The following is a 27,989-nucleotide window of genomic DNA, read 5'->3' as shown; positions in this document are numbered from 1 at the left end:
GAAAAATAAAAGAGCTTCAGCTTTCATCAGCTTTATGCCCCGCCCCCCCCAGTCATAAAAGGCAAGCCCAGCTGGTGGTGCGCTGAGTCTGAGCACAGAAAGGCTTACCAGACAGCGCTTCAGCTGGATACAACCTCAACTCAGTGAAGCTGATAGATTCTATGCTCAGAGTAACATATCAGAAAAAGCGAGCATTTATTTCTTGGATTATCTCTGCGTTTTGGGAGCTGACACTTCAGGATGACCGGGTTCTTCTGGATGCTGGGTCTCACTCTTCTCGCTCAGGGCTTCCTGTGTATCCTTGGAGACGTTGAAGTTGGCTGCAAGAAATGGGTTCCAGACACACAGGTCAAAGGCAACATTAAGTGTGTTGAATGTCGTCCTGGTGAGTGAAAAATCAAAGAATGAAACAATATTTTGTTAGTTTTATGCATATTATAAGTGATTGTGTAATTAGAAGGAATGTAACAAGAAAAAAAAATGCAGTTAACATTTACAGTGTTTGACATTTTTGGTGAAAAAAAAAGGCACAAGTTCTTAAATTTGCTTGAATTGCTCTGTAACCTTTAAACAGCCAAATGTAAATGGAAAGAAAAAAAAAAGTAGTATTCCTGGCTTTGGGGAGTTCCTCTGTGGTGGCTGCATGTGACCAAATATAGTTTCAGTGGTTTTTCACCTAATACCACAACAAACGCTTGGCTGATACGACTGATTAATCCAGTCTGGGATTCCTCTGACTAACAGGATTCACTCAGATGTTTTACGGCTATGATTCACAGTTGTCAGAGTTCTGATTTGCTGGGGGAGATAACCATGTACATAAATCATACAGTGTAGATACTCAGAGCTGTTGGTGTCTGATTTGTGATTTTACATGCGTGGATTTCTTTGCAGGGAATCGGGTGGCCCAACAGTCTGGCACAAATCCTCAAGAGCTTTGCACTCCGTGTGAACGTGGAACTTATACACTTAAGTCTTTGGCTTTTGAATGTGCATCATGCACCCAGTGTATTGGTATGTTATGACATTAAGGAGAAATATACATTTTTATTGTAGCTCTATCTCATTCTAATTTCTCATTTCCATATTTTGCAGGTGCTCTTGTCCATTTGAAAGATTGTACCCCCAAAAGTAACACACAGTGCGGGTGTAAAAAAGGTCTTCGCTGTGGAAACGCAGAATGTTCCTTCTGCGTGGACGAGTGTGGAAAAGGACAGGAACCTACGAAAAAGCGTATGTATATCTGTAAATATTGGGTTGTGGCCATTGAGCAAACTTGATGTTTTGGAAATCAGCTTAAAAAAAACCCAAACTATCTTTTACAGGTGACTGTGCGCCTTGTCCTAAAGGAACCTTTAATGACCAAATTCACCAGAAGTGTAAACCCTTCAGTACCAGGTGAGTTATCTTTCTCCCTTAAACTTTTTTTTTTGGCTGCTCAAATGCTGATTTAACAGAGACAAATTAAACTAACTGGGATTCTTTCCTCAAAGGTGTCCAGATCCAACTCATATTATTGTATTCAAAGGAAATACATCTTCTGACATCCTATGTGAATTTCCACAACCTCCGACAACTCTACCCGTGACCAATCCAGAGAAACCTGGTAAGAGAGGAACCAGTGGATGCTGTTGAACTTTTATGCTGATTTTCAGTGACAGTAAAATGTATCTTCTTGCTTTGAAGACGGGAACAAAGAACATCCATGGCCGATGGAGTCATTTGCGGCCATTGGGGCCCTGATGATGTGCCTGGTCGTCTTTATCGTCCTTGTGTCGGCGCTGATCCATTGCAACGGCAAAAAGGAAAAGGCACAAAGAACTCCCTCAAAAACACCCATCGTTATTAGTAGCCCTTCAGGTAATGATCATTTATTTTTAAACCTCTTCAACGAAGCAGTATCCAAACACAGTGCGAGAGTATTAACTTTTGTCATATTATTTCCCCTTGTTTCTTAGATGAGCCAAGGACATTGATTGCTATTGAATGCAGTTTTCATGAAGCCCAGCAGGAGCAGGGAAACAGCACAGAGTCACTCATATCTAAGGACTCAGAGCAGGAATTTGTGTGAATGCAAGCAAAGTGGCGTCTACAACTGAGGAAAACGTTTTTATCCTAACAAGATGGGATTCTTTGGCAAACTGAGCCATAAGTTTGAAGGATTTTGACCTAAAGAAGACGCAGAGCTGAAATGACAGAACGAAGGTGACATCCCTCTACTGGTTGTTTACTATTTATCCTTTGACTGTAAATACAATCACAAGAGGAAGGGGAATTCTGAGATGGGGGGGGGGGGGGGGGGGGGGGGGGGGGGGGAAACCAAGTGGACTTTAACTGTGACTTTTTTAATGCAAATAACAGCAGCCACTGTTCTTCCCCTACTGGAGGACAAAGCAGCTTTATTAAGTATTTTAAAACACTGCACCCTACTTGACATTTAAGTCTTAAAGATTCTTCGTAAAGTGTAGGTATAGTGACGCTGGTAACTGTTTAAGCTATCATTTCTGTGGAAAAAAGTGTGTGTTGTATAGTGCACGCTACAGTGTTGTTCAATTTGAAAGTACAGTGCAAGTGGGCGTTCAGCTTTTAGTCATTTGTCATACCGAGCCCACGTACGCCTTCCTGGTGCAAATGTTAGCCTTTACCTTCGTTCCATTGATCAACCTAGTTACCTACTGGTTTTTTTTAGTTGTTGTCTTTTCTGCTGTGTGTGTGGCGCGTATTGTCTGGTTATTAATAGTGTAAGTACGTAAACGAGGCCAAGAGACAACAGCGCTGCTTTTGATCAGCTGAAACCACAGATTTACATGCATGCTATAAAAAGACAAAACCATTTCCATCCCCACTGATTGCCAGTGAATCAGACATTTCTTACTTTAGTTCAGTTAGTTACCAGCAGTAAATAATTGAGAAAATTGTTAATGCATACACCAAGACTCCAGTGCTTTTAAACAACGTGGGCAAACCCAGTTGATGACGACGTAGCTTTGTCAGCTTCTGATAGGTTGATTCAGAATATTTGACTTGAATGGATGTATATACCTGTGAGTGTAAACTTCAAACAGACTACTGTACTTACAAAAACGGGTTTTTGAGGAGGTCAGTGATCCTAAGTATACATTTAAATTAATTTCGACCGACTCAGTTACACCTGTAGCTTATGGAAGCAGATCTTTTGACCAAAGTGATGCATCTTAGTGCAATTCTACTAAATATGACTAAATGTACTAAATGTACTAACTTGTTACGAAATGTTATGCCTTTTTTTAAGGATTGTGTGCCTATATCTGGTTTCAACTGTAAAACTTGTAGCTATATTTCACTTCCAAGTAGCACTGAGAGATTTAACTTGGTTTATTGTGAATGTACTAATGTAGCCAGTTGGCTGTAAACGTTGCAGAACAACACAGCATAAAACTTGATGTTAACAAAAACTTCATGGGCTTTCCAGCTGTTGCTTAATTGCTAATCAGAAAAAAGTCCAGAAGGGGTTTTCCCATTTTGTCCTTAGGGGTTCAACCAGCAATGAGTCTTCAGACTGGATGAATTTAACAACAACAAAAACTTAGGATAAGCACAAGCAACTTGACTCATGCCTCTTGCACAACAGGGATCACAAGTAACCTTTAAGGTCATTCATTAGTCATGGCTCGAGTTCATTTCAGTGTCATATCAAAGAGATAAAAACTTGGCAGCTTTAACTTCAATTATAGATCAACTCAAGGCTTCAGGGTCAAGTGGAAACCCCCACTGCCGTTTTGTTTCCTGTAAAACTCCTGCACTTGAACAAAGTAGGTGGCCGGGGAGATAAGACCAACAGGAAGGGTTGCGTTTTTGTTTCTTTCTTCTTTCGCTTTTTTAAAAGCCGCATTTCTGGCTCGAACTGTAGCAGGCGTTATTTCTTAACAAGATGGAACAAAGAAATACTGTGTGTGGGCTTCTGGTGGAAACAAAGTAAGCCCACATCTATTGTAATTTATCACACAAGTGTGTAGACTATGAGTCACTGGTCTCAGGGGGCGACGGGCAAAATTCTCTGAAAAGAGCCAAGACATACGCTGATTGTAGCACTTTATTTGTTCTGTCATCTGCTGCTTAAGGTGAATGACGCACTCCTAAAGATCTTTTCCACCGTTTATTGAAGTCAGAAAATGGATTCATTCTGTGTTGTATTTAAAGTTTTACATTGTACTTTTATCACATTTTTCAAACACCAAATAAATGATATATATATTTTTTATTTGTTGTGCTTTTATACAGAACAGCTGGAAATAAAAACAGACTATTCTCCAGCAATAGGAGAATTCCTTATATATGCAAGTACATATATAAGGAAAAAAAGAGGAGGAAGTAAAGCACAAAGAAGTCATTTCAGATCAAACAACAGGAACAAAAAAAAAATCCCAAAGTTTTTACTCATTAGAATGTATATTAGTGCCTGGTATGAGGTAATTTCCCACATAAACAACCAGATCTTTGGTGTCACAGTTCACCGAATAAAAAAATGTAGCAGAAAGATCAACATGATTGTAGGAGGTTTTAGTGTTGGACCAGGGAGTGGAGCTCATCCTGTTAAAAATACTGTTTTGTTTTGTAAAAGCGTCTATACTCCTTATGTTTTCCACATTCCTCATGTTACAACCCCAAACATGAGAAGACGTTGGGGGATTTTATGTGAAAGCCCAACACAAAGTAGCAACTCTGACTGTCATCTGCTCCTTTGTATCTGGAAATGTGAAGTAAAGGGATAATTTTGTGTACAAATCTGAAAAGTGTGGCATTTGAGCAACAAGCGGTTGTTCATTTGTAAGCGTAGACATTACATAATGTAGATTTTTACTTGTAAATACTTTTTAAAACAGACAACTCCATGTTTATCTGTCATGAAAAGCCAATAAAATACACTGCTTTGTGGTTTAAACGTGACAAAATATAAAAAAGAAAAACTTTAAGAGGTATGAATACTTCTTTCAGCAATGAATTAAAAAAAAAACTCCTAATGTTTTTATCAGTTTTCATTCTCAGGTTAGTTCATTTGATTGTCACTGTACAGCTGTAAACAATAACACTTGAAAACAAACACAAAGGGAGCACACATGCAAGTGCAGGTGATTAAAAACCATTTCACGTGCCATCAACATAATCTCTCTTCCCTTTTGGCTTCGGAGTAAATAGTTTGTGGTTAAACCAAACTGAAAGGTGTCGTTTGGGGCTTTTGTCCAAATCCCAGCCAGGAAACTTCAAACGAATTGTATCTGAGCTAATTAATGTCAGGCGCTCTGACTTCAGCTCATATAAAAACCGAAAGGGTAGACTTGTCACAACATTTGGCTACTTATAAAACAGCAAATAATAATGCTATTATTGTTAAATTAAACACTAAATATACACATTTTAAAAAGTACTTCAACAAATTAAACATTTCCCTTTTGGTTCTAGTGTCCAATAATAATGCGTCCTTGCTTTACTAATCTAAAGTGCTTGTCTTTGTTTTTCTTTCAGTTTTTGATGATAAAGCAATAAACAATGAGAAACCTTTGTTAGATTAAAATGATCTTATAAAAAACCCCATTTCCCATCAGCACAATCTGTTTAAATTTATTGTTGCTTGCATCCTTCCCTTTTCTCTTTGGGTTTACTCCGTCCAGATTTATCCGCCTGTCGTTTTGTCGGTGGTATGAACGTCGGCTCCTCCAGGGTTAGGTCCTGTAAGCCGGATTGGGCTGTGGGGAGCGCCTCACTGGTTTGACCTGTAATTGACACAAACGTTGTGAACACAAAGTTATTGTTTCAACTGTGTAATGATGAGACTCATCTGTCCTGTTTGTTACCACTTTGCCCTGCTTGGAAGCTCTCTGGGACGTGCACTCGCCCCTGGAAGGTCGGGTCCAGCTCCTCTGCTATGTTTCTCATCTGCTGGGCTTTTCTGCAACGGCAGCATCTGTCAGTTTGTTAAATGCATAACACAGAATTGATGCTTTAATAATACAGATACATTATTTTCTTACGGTATGGCGTGAACAGGGCTGGGTGGCTGGTTGTCTGGTGAGCAGTCTTCAGTCGGGGAGGGGAGACCCTCCGAGTCGAGTCTTTCTCGATACACCTGAAGAAGAAGACATAGATCCTTTTGATCCTTTTATTTATAAAACTAATTAAACTTTTATTTCCTGGTGCACAGAGCACGCGTACCTGTCTTTCTCTTGCGGCTCGCCTGTCGTGGTGATTGATCATCGCTCTGTGTTCATGCCAAGATCCTGGCCCTTCCAGTTCACGAGATCTTCGCTTTGCCTTAATTTCCTGCTTCTGCATAAAACGTGCAATTTCCTACAACAAAACAAAACAAAAACAAAAAATCAAGGTAGGATATCACACAAGAATTTAAAGAATATTGTTATGAACAAAACACAGGAATTCGCCATTGTACCTCATCTTGTGCAACCTGAGCTACCCTGAAGTCCCCCTCTGGATAGGAATTGCGTAAAGATGTCTGTAAAGAAAGTAAAGAACATTATTTCTTTTCATTTTCCTCCTGTAACAAAATCTTCACCTTCAGCACCTTGTAAAAGTATTAACACCCCTTAAAATTTGTCCACATTTCTCATGTTACATCCACAAATGTGACTGTCTTATTGGGGTTTTAAGTAGTAGACCAACACAAAGTAAGTGCAGGATTTTAGTGGAAGGATTTTGGTGCTTGTTTTTCCTTTCAAATAATCTGAAAAGTGTGGCCTGCATTGGTATTTTCCCCATCCTGGTTCAATGCAGTTACAGCTGGTAGTCCTTGAGGAAAGTCTCCAACAGCTTTCCACATCTTGAGACAAATGTTTGCTGTTTTTTCCTCACAAAATAAGTCAAGCTTAGTCAGATTTGATGGGATTTGTCTGAAAACAAAGCATCAATGCTCAATTAGATTAAGATCTGGACTTTAATTAGGCCATTCGAACTATCAAATAGGCTTTGATCTGTAGGTTGTAGTTCTGGCTGTACGTTTCAGATCGTTGTCCTGCCAGAGGCTGAATCTCGACTTGTTTTAAGTAAATTTACTGTCAAATAAACTCCGACCACCTTCCCTGTCCTTCCCCACAGCAGGATGCTGTCAGCAACATTTTTCTCAGTGGTGATTATGTGATCACTGTTAATCTGCCATTGCTACTGTTTGTAGGTTTGTAAATGCTTAATTTTAAAACCATCCAAACATAAACATCCATCTGCATGTTTCTGTGCCTTCTAGAAGGCTTGTGGTAAACTTTAAGTATGATTTTGTATGGATTTCTTTCAGCGTTTGTCACTCATCTCTAAAGAGCAAATTTATGCAGTGTGCGCTAGAACATTTTATTGTTAGGTAATATATAGACTCTGAACCTAGCAAACTTGTCTGGGCTAGTTCGCTAGGTTCACCCAATATCAGATGTTATTTAGCAGCAGCAGCAGCTTGGGAACCAGACTACCTTGTCAGGTGTGAACTCTGTCCTACTCAGGACTTGCTCTGACTTGTTCATGACTGTCTGATCTCGTGATTTTGTTGTGGAAAAAAAGAACTATTACCAAGCACAGTCAGGTGAAATCACTCAATCAGGTTTATTGAGTGATTGTCCTACAATACAGAGAGCTTGTAGGACAATTAATGAAGCAGTTCTGGGTGAAAACCTCTCCCAGGCATAGACAACACATGAGCTTTATACCGAGGATAAGGGATCCAAAACAAGGGGCGAGACAGTCTGGTTCTGATGCAGCTGTAGAAAACAACTTCCAACCTTGTACATGTAACCCAAATAGCTTTATCCGGTGGAAATGTACAAGAATTTAGAATAAACCCAGAGCAATATAACTAGCAGATATTACCTTATAATAATTTTCTACTACAGATTTTGATTTAGAAGTGTTTGGTAATTAATTGTTTTCACAACAACTGGAAACAGTCCCACAACCTGAAACTCTCCAGAGTTACCATGGCTACCCGTCTTTATCCTGCCTATTAATTTGTGACAATAAGGCCTCATTAGATTTGCACGTGTCGCATTCTTTTCATTTTTAGATTGAACATTTTTTTATAACCAAACTTCTACACAACTTTATTCCAGTCATGTCTGCTTTGTTCTTTGGTCTTCACGATGCTAATTGTTCATTAATGTTCTGTAGAAAATGTTTGAGCTTCACATAACTGCTGGCTTCACAAGGAGCAGGGCTGCAACGATTCCTCGAATGATTCGAGTTCCTCGATTATAAAAATTCCTCGAGGAAAATTACCTGCCCCGAAGCTTCGTTAAATGATGTTTTATTATGTAGCGCACCGTGTTCCGGCCGGGTGATTTTTTCTGTTGCGCAACGCTCTCACTTTCGCAAATTAGTTGTTGAAGAAAGCTAAGCGCTAGTAGTATAAAGTTCTGGGGGATTTCATTGAGTTATGCCTGAGTACAGCAGCCCTTCTCCTCCCAGAGCTGCTGCCTGGTGGTGATGAAGAGAAAACGGCGGTGATGTAAGTGTAGCTTTAAGGACAAACCAGAAAATAAATTTCATATCGCAAAAAATGGGCGGCAGAGCGCATCGTGGCAGTACATAGCTGGTAGGTGTGTTTCAGTCGCTCATATGGACATAAAAGCTACAGATGGCTGGACAAAGTGAGAGTTCACCTATTAAATGGACTGAAGATGAATACATAAAGTAAAGACTGGAATATAAATAGTTTTAGGAGTGTCTTTGTTAGCCTGCATCTTTATTATTAAATTGAATATTTCAGATTTTTATACATTTTTTGTCCAGGTCAACTTAAAAAGTGAGCCATTATTGTTACATGTTAATTTTCTAAACTACAGAAAAGCAATAGTAAAGAGTCACAAATACAAAAATTTAAGCCAATGTTGACATCCGATAGTAATACTGCTGTTATGGTAGAATTTACCAATATTTTATTTGATCAAATTTTTATTTGATTACTCGATTAATCGTCAGAATAATTAATTAATTAATTAGTTTCGATTACCAAAATAGTCGTTTACAACAGCCCTAATACTGAGATTAAATTAAATTTAACGAGCGTGGCTTCTGTTTACTGACTGGATGGCAAAATCATTTTATTTAGGAGTGAAAGAAATACCTTTTATTTGTGAAAAACAATTTAAAAATAGAAAAAGAATCAATTCAAAATTTATCAAAACACATCCTTTCCTTTTGTGCTATAAAAATGCTTTTTATTTTTGTTCGTCTATCTTCCAAAATCCTAACAGTAGTGTTTGTGGTTTTCCAAAGGCATTTATATAATCTGTAAAACGTCTTCGATCCCTTACCCTCCTTAGCTGTTTATCTTCCTCCTCCTGAAGCTTGCGGGCCAGTTCTTCATCTTGTAGGACCTGATTCAAGTCTCCCGGATCCAGGCCTGCCTCGCTTGGCTCTGGTTGCAGATAAGCCCCTAAGCGGGGAAAACTCACTGTGATTACAGTGAAATGTATCACAAGATTGATCAAAAAAATTTATGACTCAAAGCCCAAGGTTATTTGGAATCACACCAAGAAATGAGAGGATGAAGTTGGAGAAGTCACTTTGCAGATCAAGACTTGATTGGTAAAACTGCAGGCACTGAAGAGATATAAAGTTTCTAGACTGAAAACAGAAAAATTTCTCACTTCAGACACCAGAGCCACAGGTGAAGCCCACTCCCACAGCAATGACTGAGTAAAGATTAAGAGATCAGATGGAAAGAACACATTGGAAGTGTTCCCCTGTGCAGATTTAGAGTTGGCTGCAGGTCGGGGTGTTACCTGCTGCTATGTGCCTCGACCTGTGTCTGGTCGAACCCCTGCTGCTGCTGAAGCTTTGGCTACGATGTAGCGCTCGTCGCCTTGGACGCTCTGCTCTTCTCTCCGCCTCCTGCTCCTCATCTGAACTCAATGTTTCTTCTGTGATCTTGTGCCAATGCCTGCGTTCGCTCGTCACCCTCTTTACTCTGGTATGATTCGCTTTTCTCTCTCTGTTATTCTCAATGTTTACGTATTTGTGTTCGCTCCAACTTGTGCCTCTGTCAAAGATATGAGGCTCTCCACTATTGCGGTCACAAACCTCTCTGTTATAATTACGCCTGTCTTGGTCTGCTCTGTGATCTCTCCCAAAGCTTTCTCCGCGTGACAATCTCCTCCTCTGCCTGATATCTCCATGGAAACTGTGCCTAGTGGCAGTGGCTCGTTGGAAGGCTCTCTGATGTAGTTGGGAGTCACCATAGGAGACCTCACTCCCATAAAGCACCTGGCTGTCTCTGCTTTGAGGCCTTATCTGCAGCGGCGCCCCACTGCCACCAACCTTCACAGGCACACCTCTGTCCTGCAGAATGTGGCCGAGCATCTCCCACACCTTCAGGCTGTCATTCTGCTGCATAATCGGTTCTCTCGGATCATCCTGAAAGCGGACGTGTTTATCGGGGTTCTCCTTGCAGCTCCAGGTTCTTGCCAGGTCTCTGTTTCTGTGTCTGCTTCGGTTGTGTACGCTCACCGATTCGCTGCGGCGACATCGCCTTTCGCAGGCCTCGGCTGGCCTTCTATCTGCTTCCTGAGTCCTGCCTTCATGTTCATCGCTGTCATAATCCACATTCCTATATATCCTGCATTGCACGTTATCATTTTCGTAATAGTCTTCCTCAACGTTTTCGCTCTCCTCCTTTCTGCCTGTTAAGTCCTTTGCGAAGCTGCTTCGAGTGCACAGACTTCTGTAATTCCTCTCTTGTGGGGGTCTTAAAGAAGTCTGTTGTTGACGAGGTGCAGTATTTGCTCTGTCATACAGTCGCCGGGCCCAAAGAGAGAGCTGTTCAGTAAAAACAGTGTCCGAGTCTTCTGAATCCTCATTCACAGGCTCTCTGAGCTCAGGCCTTCTTTGCCTGCTGGTATCTACATGCCCTTGATTTGACCATGAAGTTGTGCTGCTCTGAGATGCTGCTCTCCTGGGAGAACTAGTCTGAGGCCCAGTTAACACTGAACCACGATGAGTGGTAGAATGCTGCCACCTGCTGGTGACAGGCGAGTACTGCTGCTGTCCTCGGTGAGGGCTGCTGAATGTGTGGTGGTGAGAGGACGGCAGCGCAGGATCACTGGTGCTACCTTTAGCATTGATAAACATGCAAACAAAAGCAATAGGGATGGGAGAGTCTGTTAGTGGATGGTGAAAGACAAGTGCAGTTAATAACAAACCTAAACAGAATTAAAAAAGCTGCAAGTGCAAGAGTTATACAAGTAGCTTTACACCTTTAACAGAAATGTTTTCTATTTACAGATAGCAATGTGAAGCATGCTTAAAAACACAACATGCGACGCAAATGACAGATTTAGAGCAAAACTACTGCTTCAAATCCGTTCTCAGACAAAGGACATGCTTTGAAAAATATCAAAGTGATATTTTTGTGCCATTACACTTTGATTCACATTTTTCATATACAAACAAACACAAAAGATTGTATTTCAGTTGTAATTAAGACAATACACCAGAGCTGATCCAATATATGCCTAACTGGACCATCTATCATCTGTAACCCAGAAATGAGACTCCATGTCACTTCGGCTACGATCCAAGACCAGAAAAACTTCTAAAGAGGCAACAAAAACAAAACCTAGCTATACAAAAAACAAACAATCAATCAATCAAAATGGCTGTCAATTTGTCAAAATGAAAAAATTACCTTCATGAAAATCCTCCTGGTCTTGACTCCTCCTCCTGACCTGCTGCTCCTCCTCTTCCTGCAGCTGTTTAGCTATTTCCTGTGAAAACACATTCATACGTAGTACTTTATTAAATCAGTTTCAATGTATTTTAAATCAGGATTACTGTAATATTTCCATTTGTTAAATGGCAGAATAATTAACAAAGGAGAGAGTTTTCTCCTGATGACTTTGTGCCATCATCCTTTGGAAGATCAACAGAGAAATTCATTACCCCCATAGAACAAGCTTAGTACCAACATGGGCTGAAAAGCCATGCAGGGAGGAAGAAGACAACATAAAGAGTCAGGTAACAGTTTGAAAGTCAATGTAGGGACAAATAACTTTTTGGATACACCATGTGGTCTGTTGAAACTAAAACTGAAGCGTCAGGCCGTAAAGACCATTGTTAAATTCGGAGGAAAAAGGAATAATTCAAGCTTTGTGGTGTGGGGGAGTTTTGAAGCAGGAGGAAGTGGGTCTCTAAACAGATTAGATGAAATAATAAGGTAAAAACATTATATAGAAGTATTAAACCATCACTTCAAGACAGAGAAGTTATAGTTTGGCTACGTTATTGTTAAGAAATTTAGCAAAAGAAATAGTTAATCTAATTTAACCCCAGACAGTAACAAAAAAAGGTTGCACTTTTTTTTTTCCATACGAAGTTTTGAAAGTATCTGGTTGCAACTGTATGATCACGCTTAATTTGGAGTAAAATTTTCAGTAGTGAATAATAGTTTTTTTTTAGTGTATCATCGACATCTTGCATTGGATTACATTTTAAAATAGTTTCTCAATACTATCTACCAGGGACTGAAAAGCTTCTCAGACACATGAGAGGCAGGAACAGAATTATCTGAAAAATACAAATGTCAACCGAGACACTAAAAACGATACAAAGTGAAGAGAGCAACAATCAGCATCTTCTCAGTCTACTGTCCTATTTTTAACTCTTAATACATATAGACAATCTAAACAGTGCTGGATAACAAGCAGCTTTCATCAGCTAAACTGCTTCCATCAGCTGTTAATTATTAATTTAATCCATTTACTGATTAGTTATCTAACTAAATACTAAAATCTTACTGTTTTTATAAAGTGTTATGAATCATCTCTCATCTATGGGTGTTTTCCGTCTGAATTAATCAGCAAAACTCTTTCCCTCTAGTTGTTTTAAGCAAGCAGCCAGGTCTGACATGAACACCAATAAAACGAAATGCAGATATAAAATGGCTGGCATGTAACACTGTCTGTTGGGATTGTTTTGTCATTTCTACTAAAACTTGTGATGGGAAAGACGATTCAAAGCAACCTTGATTCTTGAATCACTGTTACTTTCAGCCAGCAGAGGGCAGTGTTGCATAAACTGAAACAAGACAGAAAACGACAGTAACTTCATCACATAAGAACAAAACATTCAAAAAAGCATATTATACACCCTATTAATCTCTTTGTTTAGGATTATAATTTTACTTAAAACAAAGAAGAAGCAATTTAATATTTTACTTCTTAATTTATTTATTCCTGGGAAACTGTTTCAGACTAACAAAGTGACAAAAAAAAAAATCTAATCATACAGACTACATTCAGGAGATGATCTTTCATTCCTGACTGGTACAAGTCAACAGGACACACAGTGATAACACGCTGCCATATAGGATATGGAGTTAGTGATATTTTGTGATCGGGGTTAAAAAACCCACCGCTTGGTCTCTGTCCTCTCTGAGGTGAAGGCCGTGTAACACCTGGGTGCTGCTTCCTAAGAAAAGCGACTAATTATGTTCTTCAAAGATCAGCAAATTCTCCTTGTGTATTTCATGAAGTCTCTCTACAGGCTTCTTTTGCAATATAAATCAAAACAAACAGCAAGCACAGCTCCTTTTTGTCTGCAGCAGGGGCCACTTTGCCAACATCAGCACATAATTAGCAGCTTGCCATGACAGGTTAGGTATTTAGAGCCACAGGGATCTGGCATTTAAAACTGCACACCCCAACGCCTTCTGTGTCTTAATTAAAGACAACCTAATGGGAGGCAAATGTTTATCAACCACTTTGGATTGGCCAGTTATTAAATAAGGTATTAACAGACCTCAGCACAAGGCCTGATGGTTTGTTTGGTTTTAAAATAAACATTTACATCGATGCATATGCAAGAGGTAAACAGACCTAAAGAAAACATGAAAAAACTTCAATTACTGTAAGTTGTTTCTCTATAAATTAAAATATATTGCTTTTAAAAAAACAAACAACTTTGTTTTATCTTAACATTTAGTCAAATTCAGGTCAGTTATATTACCAAAATGATTTCTATATGCTAAATGCTTTCTTGTTATTCACAGGCTTACATAAATGTCCTTTGTATTTGGTAGAACTGCTTTTGTAAAGTGTGTTGGGTATCTTTCCACAAGCTTATCACACAGTGTGTTGCTCACACACACACACACACACACACACACACACACACGCACACACACACACACACACACACACACCTTTTCAGCTCCGCCTAAAAAATTTCCATAGGCCTAAAATAAAGGCTTTCTCGTGACTACTTCAAAACATCGACTTTGTTTCCACTTTGTAACAAATTTTCCTGTATGACTGGGGTTACTGCTCATTTGGGAGACTCATTTTTGCCTATATTCTTCTCAGATGTTTCTTCAATATTTATATGTAATCATATTTCTATTTGGTGAAGGGTGCCAGCAAAATACAGCTACGACATGATGCTGCCACCATAGCACCTCACAGTTGGGATGGTGCACATTTCCCCTCCAAATCATGATAACTATTGCAAAAGACTCAACTATACAAGGGCGCCACAGTGCTCAAAAAACCCAAACCATGACACAACCACTGTCACCCTTTCCTCAGGAAATTGAGTCAGCTTTATTAAAGTGGATTTGTCTCTTTCAACATTCAACTAAGAGTATAAACATGAATTTAAACCTGACCCTTTCAGCAAAGATGAATGGCACTCACTGTCTTTCAAGAATGTGCTTTTATACGCAGACTTGTCTAGAAAAAGGAAACTGCCGCGTAAAGAAAAATATTATGGTGGAGTGGCCTTGAGGCACAGAGTGCTGGACCAGATGGGGAGTTTTACTGCAGAGCGATTTTTTTTCTTTGCCGTATGCAGCGTAGCTGTTTATTTCTAATGATCTAACATAACCCAGTGTGAAGTTTTAGGATTGGCCTATAGGGGGAAGATGAAAACAAGCGAGAGGTGATTGATGCTTGCCATCTGGCCCCACCATCATGTCCAGATAACATTCTGTTCCATATAACAGCTTTCCCTGCTTTGTTTTTTTAAGCAATAAAACAAACTGATCAGTTTCAAAAACAACAAGCATTAAGAATAACCTTAGGTCACTAGTTAGTTAGGTAAAACCCTGTCAAGATTAGAAAAATACAGATGCATCCAAAGATGAAAATAATTTCCCTCCAATGCACTGCAAAAACACTTACCAGTATTTTTGTCTAATTTCTGGTGCAAATATCTTGGTATGCTTTAAATAAGACAAAACCAGCTTACACGTACATTTTCAGCAAGATATGGGAGCTTGTTTTAAGTCAATAATTTTCTTAATGATGAAAATGTACTAGTTCCATTTGCAGATTATATCACTTATAAAAAGCCAGTTTCCCTTGTAATAAGTGAAATATTCTGCCAGTGGATCTAGTACTTTTTTGTCAATATTAATGAATTATTTACTTAAACCAAGCTCCTATATCTTGCTGAAAATGTACTTTTAAGTTAGATGTGTCTTTTTTCAAGGGTAATAAAATATTCGCACTAGAAACTAGATAAAAACATAAGATTTAGTGTTTTGCAATTAACTGTGAAAATCTTGCAAAACTAACTGAGAATACTCTAATGGTTTAAATGTAGAATTAGCCACCAGAGAAATCGCTTCAGGAATCATCCAGATGAGCAGCTGACAGGTTGGGTCTCTGGTTAACAGCTGGCTTGTCTCCTGCAACCATCTAGAGGGACAGCGAGTTCATCCCAGAACCACTTTTCTGCAGTTGCTGGCAATTACTGACTCAGGTAGTTATGAGAGTGAAAGCAAAGTTGAGCATATTTCGCTCCCTGATCTGTTCTTGACAGGCAAATGTCCAGAGTGTCATATTTTCTTGTAGAAATGTGATTTTCTCATTAATTCACCAAACATGTTCTACTTTTAGTCTAATATCTGAAAGTGATTAGAAACCTGTAAGTGATTTAGTTAACCCTTGTAGACCAAACGTAGCGGTGACGATCCAGCCAAATCTGCAATACCGTAATTCCACCACACTTTGCGCAATCTGAAAAATTCCAACAGTTTCTGAAAGGGGAGACGTTGCACTTTCCAGCCAATATTGGGTTATTATGGTAATTTCACCCCCGCTTTAGCAGGAAGTGAAATTAATCTGAGGGGCGCTCTTTTGGCAAATTACGAAAAGTACTGCTAGATATTGAAAGTTCTAGTTGTTATGGATAAATTGGCAAATATATTTACTCACAGGACATTTAAAAATCTCTGTACAATTAAAATAACCAGGTGGATATTTGAAATCAAGACTCAAAGGGCTAAATTATGATTAATTAGCATTAGCATTTGTTTTTTCTAATTTTAATAAATGGACCATTCAATCACCATTGTCTGAATAAAGTATAGTTTTCTTCTTTCAATCCATTGTGCTCTAAAATCTGTAGCTCAAAAAGGAGCTGAATGTCAAGTTAAAATGTGCAACTTTCTTGTTTTTGGTATAGATTCTTCTAAATACTTGTTTGGCCCCCACAAACAAGGAATTGTACTTTTTAGGAGTAAATGACCAGCAATAACATGAGAAAGTCTTGGCATTTTTACATAAGCGCTTATTGCGTAGCAATAATCAAAAGTTTATTTTTATAATGTATATTGACTTTACCAAGTTTTTGTCCAGTTTTGGTTCAGTACAACGTGGCAGAGGTTTAAGATATCGTTAACATAATTGGCATCTTTTCACAATTTGTTTGTTAGCCCCTTACTGTTCCAATGGTAGGCTGCCAGCTGGTAACTACACCCTTTGCCTCATAAACAAATGTTTTGCGCGTGACTCAAACTCTTTAAATTGCCCCAAAGTTGATGTTCTTGGGGATTAATGGTAACATTTCAAGAATAAGCTTGCCTGTGTGGTCGCCTGGACACAGAAAGATCCGTATTTTTGTTATTACTAAACTTCCAAACAATCCAGTTCAATAAAATGTTCCAGAGCAAACGGCTAAGTCATTTCAATGTAACCAGCAGCTGTGCAAAACCAATTATGTATTATTCTACCTTACAAGTGTTGTTTACATGTAAACAAAAAAATCCAGCATCCTTAACCTGAGACTGAACCTGAATCCTATTAGCACCTCCATGTGGTGTTCACACCATATGTGAAGACTGACGCTCTTATATATGGACTGTTTTTATAAAGAAAAAACATAAAACATCTTAGAGATAAGTTGTGCAAGTTATTAATGGTGCTATTAAGCTATGAGTTGGTAAGATTTGATTGTTGCATTTTCCTGGTACTCTATGTGCATTCCTGACTTTTGGGAAATTAAATTTTTATCACCATATTAAAAACAGGAACAAACAACACTAAAACATCTCCAATTTACATATTATGGAAGTTTTCCTAACATATAAATATAAACATATAAATCTGTTACTTCAAAAAGATTTTTTTTAAGTATAAAATTTATTGCATTTATGCACAACACTCACCTCATCGTCCTGCTCCCTCCTGTGTACCTCCTCAGCGCGTCGCTGGAGCTCTTCTTGAATCACCCGGGCGTATTCAAAGTCCTGCTCCTCCCTGTGCAACAGGAAAGGAAATGGCTTCTTATGCTCATGAATTACTAAAACAAATAATCTGATCTCAGAGCAAACACACTGCATGTGGGAAATTCCCCACAATATATTTTTGGAGCATCAGAGTGAGTTGAGAGAGAAGCTGGAGTGACTTACATTTGTCTGGAAACCTGTTTGAGCAGGGCGCTCTGCTGAGCCCGCTGCTGCTCCTCCTCTTGCTGCAGCCTCCGGGCTACCCGGATGTCATTTTGCACCAGTTGGTTCTTCTGGATATTGGTGGTGTAGTATTGCTCAACTAAAGGCAGAGAACAAAAAGATAATATATACCAATATAAATTGGATCTGATTTGCTTTGGACTTTAAATGTATCCTACAAGAAACAAATACTTTTTCTGTGCAAAGAGTCATGCAAATAATGATTGTTAAGTAACAGTAATACTGAATTACAGTTCAATGCAATCAAGCAGCTCAGTTACTTGGTATTGTGAGGTTTAGCTATTTATACACGATTCATTTTATACTTACTCTCCTGCTCTTGCAGGCTGTGTGCCAACACTCCATCCTCAAGCACAGCAAAGTTCTGGCAAACTGAAACAACAGATACCAGAATCACTTCAGTGTCCAGTCAACAGTTGTTAAATATTTAGCAACAATAAAAGATGAATTATTAATATAAAATTTAACTAAACCAAATGCTCAACCATGTGGGACACCAGCTGAAAAGCATATTTGGATTTACAACTTCCTATTTGACTAAATCAACAAACTACAGGAAATTGAAGTGACGTAATTTATCTAATTCCACGGTAACTGTGGACATTGTTTTCATATTTAAAGGAACATAACACAACAATCCCACATGAATCCATTGAATTAGGTAAGCATGATATATCGGCATCAACAGTTACGTTGGCCGTTGTTAGTCAATTTTTTAACACTTCAGTACCGATAATTACAATGTGCAGATTTTAATAACCGATATTTATTCCCATTTTACTGTTTGTGTCAGCATTATGTGGTTGTTTCGAAATGGTCAGAAATAGATCAGTAAATATTAATACTGGACTTTGATATTGGCCCAAATTTTCACATCGGCGCATCCTTACATCAAACCTTATAACCTCAGGCCTGAGACTAAATGCACTGGATTCAGCAAGAACAGATTTAAGATGATCTAATATTTGATTCGCAACAGGTTTTTCCAACACTTCAGACATTTACAAATCAACATATGATCACTACATTTTAATATAACTAAATCAGTTTTCAGTGCACTGATCTCTTTAAACGTGATTTTTTCTACTCTATAAACATAATCAGCTCATGTGAAGTTTTCAACAATCGGAGCACGTTAGTCTATTCTGCTTCAGATACTCATTATAGCACATATATAGTCTATGTTTTAATTTGCTAGTATCTTGTTCACATTTTTAGCATTGTTTTGCAGGAGCAATTAAAAGAAAAAAAATAAACTCTCCAAGACTCTTGGTCGCTTCAGGATGACTTGAGAATAGTTTTTTATTTTAATAACTGCTTTTGACACAAAGGCTAAACAGTGCAACTATCATTTTTACATAAATTACAGCCTAAGTAGATTTCAGTGTCTGTGAAATCTGGATTCTAACAAGACACAGACTTTTAATCAAAGCACACATGTGGCTAAAATTAGCACTCATCACTTATTTCACAAAGATGTGTGTGCACAGCCGTTTCTCAATTTAAAGCAATGTTTTGCTGAAAAACTCTTTAAGATTCAAGCGATTGGTAGCAGGCATGGATATAACAAACAAATGAGCATGCAAAGTTTGTGAGCTATAACCTGCTGCCTCTAAAAACAAAGTGTTCTGGTTCAACATATTAAGGCACTGAGGCAAACAGAGTTTAAATCTTATTTTTATGAAACTAATATCTGCTGCCTATGATGTAAATCATAATTTATCAGCCATTATATCTATGTTATTCCATAGAAAGACATGACAGAAACTAAAACACAGCCTGAGTGTTTACACATCTGTCAAACAAACTGAAGAGTAACTCAAATAAAGAGACGGCACCATTGCTGCATTTCGTTCCTCTCAATTTCTAAAGCTCTTAATAACTCTCAGTCATCAGATAAAAATGCCAAACAAGCTAGCAGGTTTTAAAAAAGTAGGTTATTTACAATAAAGGCTTTGAAATACAAAGTGAGTAGCAAATGACACGACTCAATGTGAGGGTAACATACTGAGGTTATTATGTGCAGACAGCAGGAGCCATCGGTGCAGCTCACTCACAACTGAAACATTCAGAATTTGACTCCTTCCACATTTGAAGACTGTTTTTCTGCGCTTATATTTCTGTGCCCTTTCAAACTGCCTGCTGTGTTTTTAAACTCGACACTTATTGACAAATATAGTGTCCCAAAAATGTTGCTATAATTCAGAAAACCAGACACATAAAACCCCAAAATTACAGACCATAGAAACACTAGTTACAAAACATAATGGGGGGAAAAAAACTAGAATAAAAAAAAATAAAATAAATAAAGTTATTCAAAATTGTGCATACTCTTGCAGTTTTTCTGAGTGTCAGTCTTCTCATAGTTTTAAGGTGAAGCTTTTAGAAATTCACTGGTTCTGTTTGTCTTTGTTGTTTCGTGTTTTGGTCCATAAGGGCCACCATAAACGTTTTAATTGCTTTCAGATTCACACATAAATTACCGGTAACACTTTTTCCCACTTTAGCAACCACAAAGTTTCTACATCTGTTCAAGCTCAACATGTCATATTTCAAATATCTCCAGGTTTAATGCCCAATGTTTGACACCTACAGTCAGAAGTTTGTTCAAATAACAGCAGATAAGTTTAGTGATCAAGCTTGCATGCATGTCATTGCTTGTTAGAGATTTTATTTGTCTTTTTTTTTATATGACTAAGGGAACGAGACAGGGCATAAAATGTGAAAATGTGGATGTTGTGTCACACCATTTCTTTTCTTCCAAACTTTTTCAGATTTAGAAAACCTCAGAAGAAGATTTACTTCTTCTGACTTTTAAATACCGCAGAGGAACTCTGTGAACCAGATCAAATCAGGTTTTCATTATTCATCCAACAACAAAGAACTGCTCTGGAGTTAATAACCAGGACAGCTGCCTAACAAATCATTTTGTCGTCGTTCTAGCGGTATATCACACATGGCTGTTAGGAATGCCATATTTTGTACCATTGCTTTTACCAGGTGTTATGTTGTTTTCACTGCGTCATTTTTCCTTGCCTAATAATCTCCTGGCCATCTACAGAAAGCGGTTAAACGCTCTAAACATATTATTTTCTATTAGTCAAAAAGTTATTAGCCGACTCAATCAGAAAATGGATGAGTTTCCTTCTATCAGAATCACTCCAAACAATTTGAATAACATTTTTCTATTCATTGCCTTGACATTTGACCAGTGTGAGAGCATTGACGCTCTCACGCTCTCATACCAGATATCCTTAAGTTATGACTTTGTTAGCACAAACTTTTTTGTCATGTCCAAAAGTCTGTGGAAGCCTGTTTTAGCTGTTGCATCCTTTGAGGTTATCGGATGGATAAAAGGTTAACAACAGAGCGTTATTTACTTCAAGTAAATATATTCTAACGCCCCCTAAAGGCAGGAGGATGTAAAGCATTCACCCTATTATATGGAGCATCGCAATAATAGATGTTTCAAACCTGGCAAATATGTTCAGAGAGCACTGGAAGCAGAGATTAGAAAGACAGGAGTGAGGAAAACATGGATTCATCACAACTGTCATTTTAATTTAATAGTGCAATAGACTGTGATCATTTGTGCAGCACTATGTACGATCAAGTGCTACTGAATACACAAAGCAAAACTGATTTTCGTTTTTTTTTTTTTTTTGCTGTAGACAAGAAAGAAGTTATATTTTTGTAGAGAACCAGCCCAGACACCACTAAGCCCTGAAGGAGTCAGTTTACACCAAAAATGAAACCCATTTGCCCCTGGAAGCGTCAAACTATCCCAACAAAGATATTCATTGCCACTTACACCTGTTGTGGAGCTTAGGGGAATATCCGCTAAATGGATCTCCAACCTGCATGTCGGCGAGGGAGGGGCTGAATTTAAGTCTTAGCCTCATCCGGCAGGGCAAAGTGACAGCTCGGAACAGTTCCCTTTTAATTCCAGCACAGACAGAAGACCTGGCAGATGGAGAGATGGGGAAAAAATGGCGCGTCTTGTCTGGCATGAGCCTAAAGGAGGGTGTGGTTGTGTCTGAAATGTAGTTTAACTTGTTTTTCCTAACTCCTTTAAAGTGTGGTCACATTACGCCTTGTGTGTAACAATGACCGCTGAACAGGTTTAGAGAAAGAAAGTGTAGCATTCAGGCCTGATGGTAAAAGAAAAAAAACATGTTCAGCGCAAATCCAGGGGCGACTACCGTAAGCTTCTTAACAACGGCTTCTAACAAGCCTGTCTGTTTTCTAAGAGGATAGTAAATCAGAACGCACACATTAGGTTGCAATGTTTATACACAAGAGGGTAAATGTTAGGCACTCTATTGTTAGATAATTACTGAACAGGAAACTATGACCTGCATGATTTTTGGTGAACAGCTTCAACCTACTGAGGAGAGCTGACAGAAAATCATTCAGGACAAAATTATGCAGATTATGATAGGCATGCAGCTCCAGGGAGCAACACTTCACACACACAGAGACAGTTTTCTTCCATCTCCATTGCTACTTGGATAGCTGCAGTAGTGAGAGCCTGCCAACAAAGAAAGCAGCAAAAGGAGAAAATGACAAGGGTTCTATTTTCAGCCAAAATGTCCCACTGACCGCCCACACACACACTCTCTCTCTCTCCACCTCTCTGGACCGCTCCGTTTCTCCTCGCGTTTTCCTTTTTCTGCAAAAGTTTTACCCACAGACAGCTTGCCTGTGGCACGGCTCAAAGCGTCTTGTGGAGAACTGCTCCCGAGCAGCACCAGAAGTAGACCTCGCTGTCGTTGAGAACAAAGGGAGGTGAGGGGGGTAATGGGACTGGAGGGGTCAGCTGGAGAGACTGAAATTAGGAATGAGTGAGAGGTGGGGGAATTCCAGTGGGAGCTGCGTTCCCAAAGCACATCAGGGCTGTGTCAAGAGGAGCCAGAGGAGAGCCAAAACAGGAATAGATAAGGGGGAGGGAGCAACAAAAACAAAGAGAGCTGGCTTAGCCAAGACACTTCTAGCTAAAAAAAACAAAAAAAAACAACACAATGTAGGTGAAAAGGGACAAGGCTCTTGGGAATTCCAGCAACATCGAGATGTTAACCAAACAAGCCCGGTGTCAGCAAGTTCAGGAGATCTGCCTGGTCAAAGTGGATAATATTGTGCAGGGTGGGGGGGCGAATTATCCTGAACAGACATACTGATTTACATACTGCTATTGTTCCGCTGACAAGTTTATAGATGCTATTACATGCTTTGTTTGTGCGTTTCCCTCGGCTCGATTAAGCATGAAAACTGCAGAGCTGCACAGAGTGGCCTTTGTGTGTGGAAACAAGAGTGGAGTGCTGAATTATCTCCCCTGATAAAAGACATGCAGACCTACTCCTAACCCATTCATTAGTGTGGACATGCCAAAGACAGAGCCAACCATCTATATCCAAGCCACAGCTCAGAAATTCCTAACCACTGAGTGTTTTCCTATTCACAAGCAAGCAAGGGCAGCATTTTTTGGTCTGCAATGTAATTTTAAATACTTTTCTGCAGTATTAAGTGACTTGACTTAAAACAACAACAAAAAAACATTTTAATTTCTCTTTGTGATTTGTGGTTTGTAATTGTGAAGAGGATGGAATCCATGGGCATATTTTACAAATAAACTCTGAAACGCTTGGCGCACATTTGCATTCTGCCCCCCTCCTCTACTGAATACTTTATAAAACCACATATCAGTGCAATTAGAGCAAGTTTTTTCACATCCGCAGACCAAAACGTTTGCTCATTCCTAAATAAATTAGTTATTTATCAAGTCTTGCCACAGATTCTTAAGTAAATTTGTCTGATTGGGGACTTCTTACAAAATATGGATATTTTGAATCCATCAAATCTGACCAGCTTCTTTGTCACCACTGAAGAAAAGCATCCTCAAAGCACGTCACATTTTGCATGCAGGCCAGAAAGTTTATTTTGTTTGATCTCACCAGCTGCTCAACTGCTTGTGACAAACTGCAAACTGAACTTTTTGATGCTTTCTTTCAACATGGCTTTAGCTTGCAACTCTACAACGATCAACAGACATGTTCACCTGAGCTGTTAATCTCTGCAGCTCTTCACCAGTTCAGGAGTTAGCGGTTCAGTTCAGGTAGACATAGATGACTTGATAAGTGTGCATCTGTGCCATACTTCTTCCATTTATAGACGATGAAACGTGTTCTAAACGTATCATATTGTTCTATAACAAAGCCCTATCCTAAATGTCTCCACAACTCTGGGTTTTATTCATGGGTGATAAATCAATTTCATCAATTAATTAACATTTTTTTTTTATGAAGATTTAAATTTGGGAAAATCTGTGTGTGTCCCCCATTCTCGTGGCTCTTCTAGTTCAGAGTGATGTCGGCCCACCCAGCACCCACCATCTTGCTTTACCGCTTGTATTTATCTGGTCTTTGAATTCAGGATAACTCCCAGAATGGTGATTTGAACATATGTTGTCATTTCTAATTTCTTTTTTTTTTTTTAAAAAAAGACAGGGAGAGATTTTTTTTTATTAAAATAGTAAATTGGATGAAAATTGGTATGAAAAAAATCTGAGCTCTTATTTCAAGGCACATCACATCCCTACATGACAGTCTTTACAGATTTCTACTGAAAGGATTTTGACACTTTTCATTTCATCATTATGCACAACGTTTTGCTAGTCTATTGTACAAAATACCAATAAAATACATTGAATTGTGTGGTGGTGACAGAGCAAAATGTGAAAAAAGGTCAAATCGAAAAGCTACTTTACAAAGCCATTGTATATCAGTAAAGATAACCTAAATAACTAGGACACATAAGGATCCTTATGTGTTTTGCATTCAAAGGATCACGTTTTTCAGTCATTCCCTAATGTTTATCTGCCCTCAGCATACCAGCGAAGTCAACGACAAATCCAGTTGTGTACAGTAGAATCAGTGAACCTTTGTGTGGAAAATTCCCTCCTACTCTAGCCCACTGGTATCATCCTCTTCCTGCATAGATGGAGCCAAAGAAACGAGCCACAGGAAGTCTACACTGCTCACTGAAATGAGTCACAACACGGCGTTATCAAGAACACCGAGACTTTTCTAATGAACTTGACCTTTGGGCTGAATAAAAAGACTATTGCAAGTCAATTAACAGACATTTAACAGCTGCAGCGGTTAGCTTGTTTACAAAAGACAGTTGTTGAATGTTTCTTCCAAGGATTTGTAGAAAATAAATATTAGTTCTTTGTGATTTTAGGTCACAATTTAGAAACAAAACTTAGAATTTCATCTTTCAAAATGCTGAAACTTTTTTTTCTTTTCTTTTTTTTACCCCTCCAGGGGGTCTTTTGTGGGCTCTAGTGTCCCTTATATGACAGTAGGCTGACAGGAAACAGGGAAGGAGAGGGGGGAAGACATGCGGCAAATGTCATCGGGTCCGGGAGTCGAACCCGCGACGGCCGCGTCGAGGACTCAAGGCCTCCAAATACATGTCGCGCTAACCGCTACGCCACCACGGCACGCCCAAAATGCTGAAACTTTTAATTCCATAACATTGATGTCATTCAAAAGTTCTTTCAATACCTTTTCAGGTAAGCAGCTGTTTTGTCATACAAACAAATTCTGCTGACATACCTGCCAATTTATTAGGCACATCTAAGAAATTGTTTTGTTAATACAAATAGCAAGTCACCCAGTCACATGACAACAATTTAATACTTGTTGAGCATCATAACAGTCAAGAAAATGATTTAAGTGACTTTGAACGTGGCATAGTTGTTCTTGGTTTGAATATTTTAAAAACTGATGGTCTCCTGGAAGCTTCACACACAACCGTCTCTCAGCTTTACAGAGAATCGTCCTAAAATATAAAAAATATTCAGAGTGGCGGCTGTGGATGGAAATATGACACAACAGTTGAGCTGAAAGGAAATCAGGTGGACTGGTTCAAGATAATAGAAAAAGTTTGCTGTGGCTCAAATAACAACTCATTGCAACCAACGTTCCCGGAGGACCATCTCTGAAAACACAACGTGTTGACCTTTGAAACAGATGGGCGACAGCAGCAACGGTATCAAGTGCTACTTCTGTCAGCGACGAACAGGAAACTGAGGCGACAATTGGACAACATGGAACGGCCCAATGAGTCTTTATCTCCGAGTCTGAATTGGACGCATCCCGCTTTGAATCAATTTTCAGGCTGCTTGGGTTGTAATAGTGTTTTCTTTGCACGTTTTCAGCCCCTTGATGCCAACTGAACATCCTTTAAACACTATCTGAGCATTAATACTGCTCGCGTTCTCACTAAAACCAGGAAGATAGAGCACATAACACCAGTTTTAAAGTCCCTCCACTGGCTCCCTGTAGCTCAAAGAATAGACTTTAAAATACTGTTGTTAGTTTATAAATCACTGAACGGCTCAGCACCACAATACATTAAAGATCTGCTGTTGTTGTATCAACCTTCCAGACTTCTCAGGTCTTCCGGTTCTGGTCTGCTCTGCATCCCCAGAACCAGAACCAAACGAGGAGAAGCAGCATTCAGCATCTATGCACCACAAATTTGGAACAAACTTCCAGAAAACTGTAAAACAGCTGAAACACTGACTTCCTTTAAATCTCAACTAAAAACCCACCTGTTTAGAATTGTATTTGAAATGTAATCAATTACAAATTTATGGATGGAACTTGACTTAATGACTGATTCTATATTGCTTTGTGATTCTGTGTTTGTAATGATGTAAAGCACTTTGAAATGTCTTGCTGCTGAAATGTGCTATACAAATAAAATTTGATTGATTGATTGACTGAATACTGTCCGCATCACTGTACAGATCTCCATATGGCTACTTCCAACAGGATAATGCAACATTTGCTCCATATCATGATCAATTAAGACAGTTCTGACAGTAGAAGTGTGTCCTAGCGAGGTATAACAAATGAAATAGTCCTTGTAGCGCAGTGTGCAGTTTAGTAACAGAGGCTGGTTTCTTACCACACTGACTTCTTTCCAGCACATACTTTCCAAGCACTTGTGGCTCTATCAAGGCTGCAATTATATATTTCAGTGTGTGTGTGTGTGTGTGTGTGTGTGTGTGTGTTTACCTTCTTGGACACGTGGAAGGTTGGACTGGTCGATCTCCAGCTCTGCCATCTCTGCCCCACTTTCACTCCTTCATGGTGTTTTAGAAGACCCTGACACATCACAAAGGAGGGGGTGGGGGTGTTATGGGAAATAATTAAATGAGTCTTGTAGCAAAACAGGGGAGTGAAAATGAAAACACTTGAGTACTTAAATATGTAACTTAGTCAGCGTGGAAGGTGTGGAGACAGAAGAGTACAGTGTTTGCAACAGTGTAAACAAATATGTCGGCAACGTAACAAGCCAATAATCGATACAGGTAAAATTATAATAAACCTACCAGCTTCCAGCTCGCTGCCCACGAAGGCCGCCGTGTCGTATATGTGTGTACACGCAGCTTATTCAACAAGTACCCAACATAACAACGAAGTGTCAACTTCTCCAAGCTCTGTTCAGTCCCACCTTCCTTCTTCTCCCTTCCTCCTTCCTCTTTTGTGGATCTCAGCAAATTATCGGAGCTGTCACCAGCGCGCCTGGCCGTCTCTAACGCCTGTGGTTTCGGTGTGAAGCCTTCGGGAAAGCGGCGGTGCTTGACCCCGACAGAAACAAAGAGGTGTCGGCTCGGTGAGAGAAACCAGAGGGGACAAAGTTTAGCCAGCAGTCTGTGGGGCTGTTCCTTCACAGCTCCTGTTCGGCGGCGGCGGCGGGGGCGGTCATTCAATGCTGCCTTCACGTACACCTTCAGCCTCCGAATCTTCATTATCCAAATTTAATCAGCTGGAGAAGTGTTTGCTAACATTAGCTTGGCGCTTTCAAGCCTGTTTTAATTAACACCAGTGAATATTAGATTGGGAAAAAAAGGTGAAATATGTTGACTAAACAAGCTTAGTAGACAGAAACAATTGAATCAATCAACGTAGGTAAGGGTTTGTTTGGTTCTCATTGTTTTGCTTTCAGTTTATAGATAGCTTTCTCCCAGCCGTCATCACCTTACAGATGGTTCTCACGCATTTAATTAATCCAAATAATCCAGACACTCAAATTTCCTTTGAAGTCTAAAAGTTGAGACATTAAACACTTTTTAAGTTTTATATGTTATTGTGAACCGTATCATCATCAAACAAAACTCATCTAAACCCCAAAAGTGCCATTTTAGAAATATGTGTAATGTGAGAGCTGGTCATAAACTAACCTCACGTTTGATGCA

The 27,989-nt window shown here is 39.1% G+C and overlaps 2 protein-coding genes across 5 annotated transcripts; one reads left to right on the top strand and one right to left on the bottom strand.

Annotated features, from left to right (window-relative positions):
• The first annotated feature begins 1 nt into the window (after position 1).
• tnfrsf9a (tumor necrosis factor receptor superfamily, member 9a) lies at positions 2-4,465 on the top strand. Its single transcript, XM_028015182.1, has 7 exons — positions 2-385; positions 895-1,014; positions 1,096-1,233; positions 1,326-1,398; positions 1,494-1,606; positions 1,687-1,860; positions 1,959-4,465. Exons 1-7 carry the CDS (start codon positions 241-243, stop codon positions 2,069-2,071), a joined length of 876 nt encoding a protein of 291 aa, XP_027870983.1. The 5' UTR covers positions 2-240; the 3' UTR covers positions 2,072-4,465.
• ccdc187 (coiled-coil domain containing 187) lies at positions 4,219-27,507 on the bottom strand. Of its 4 annotated transcripts, none has more exons than XM_028015145.1 (13): positions 27,123-27,507; positions 26,806-26,895; positions 18,029-18,091; positions 17,660-17,798; positions 17,417-17,507; positions 11,657-11,735; positions 9,756-11,081; positions 9,285-9,406; positions 6,425-6,487; positions 6,190-6,324; positions 6,009-6,103; positions 5,832-5,926; positions 4,223-5,750 (listed from the first exon to the last, which is right to left on the bottom strand). In XM_028015145.1, the coding sequence occupies exons 2-13, from the start codon at positions 26,852-26,854 to the stop codon at positions 5,599-5,601; spliced, it is 2,409 nt and encodes an 802-aa protein (XP_027870946.1). In that variant the 5' UTR covers positions 26,855-26,895; positions 27,123-27,507; the 3' UTR covers positions 4,223-5,598. The 4 variants fall into 4 exon arrangements, with proteins under 4 accessions (XP_027870962.1, XP_027870946.1, XP_027870954.1 ...); XM_028015153.1 differs by having other exon boundaries at positions 9,285-9,388; XM_028015161.1 differs by lacking the exon at positions 9,756-11,081 and having other exon boundaries at positions 4,219-5,750; positions 27,123-27,500.
• Between the last annotated feature and the right edge of the window lie 482 nt (positions 27,508-27,989).

Source organism: Xiphophorus couchianus, chromosome 1 (genome assembly GCF_001444195.1).
Source record: "Xiphophorus couchianus chromosome 1, X_couchianus-1.0, whole genome shotgun sequence".
Classification (NCBI taxonomy): domain Eukaryota; kingdom Metazoa; phylum Chordata; class Actinopteri; order Cyprinodontiformes; family Poeciliidae; genus Xiphophorus; species Xiphophorus couchianus.
This window is presented reverse-complemented; position numbering and strand designations above follow the sequence as displayed.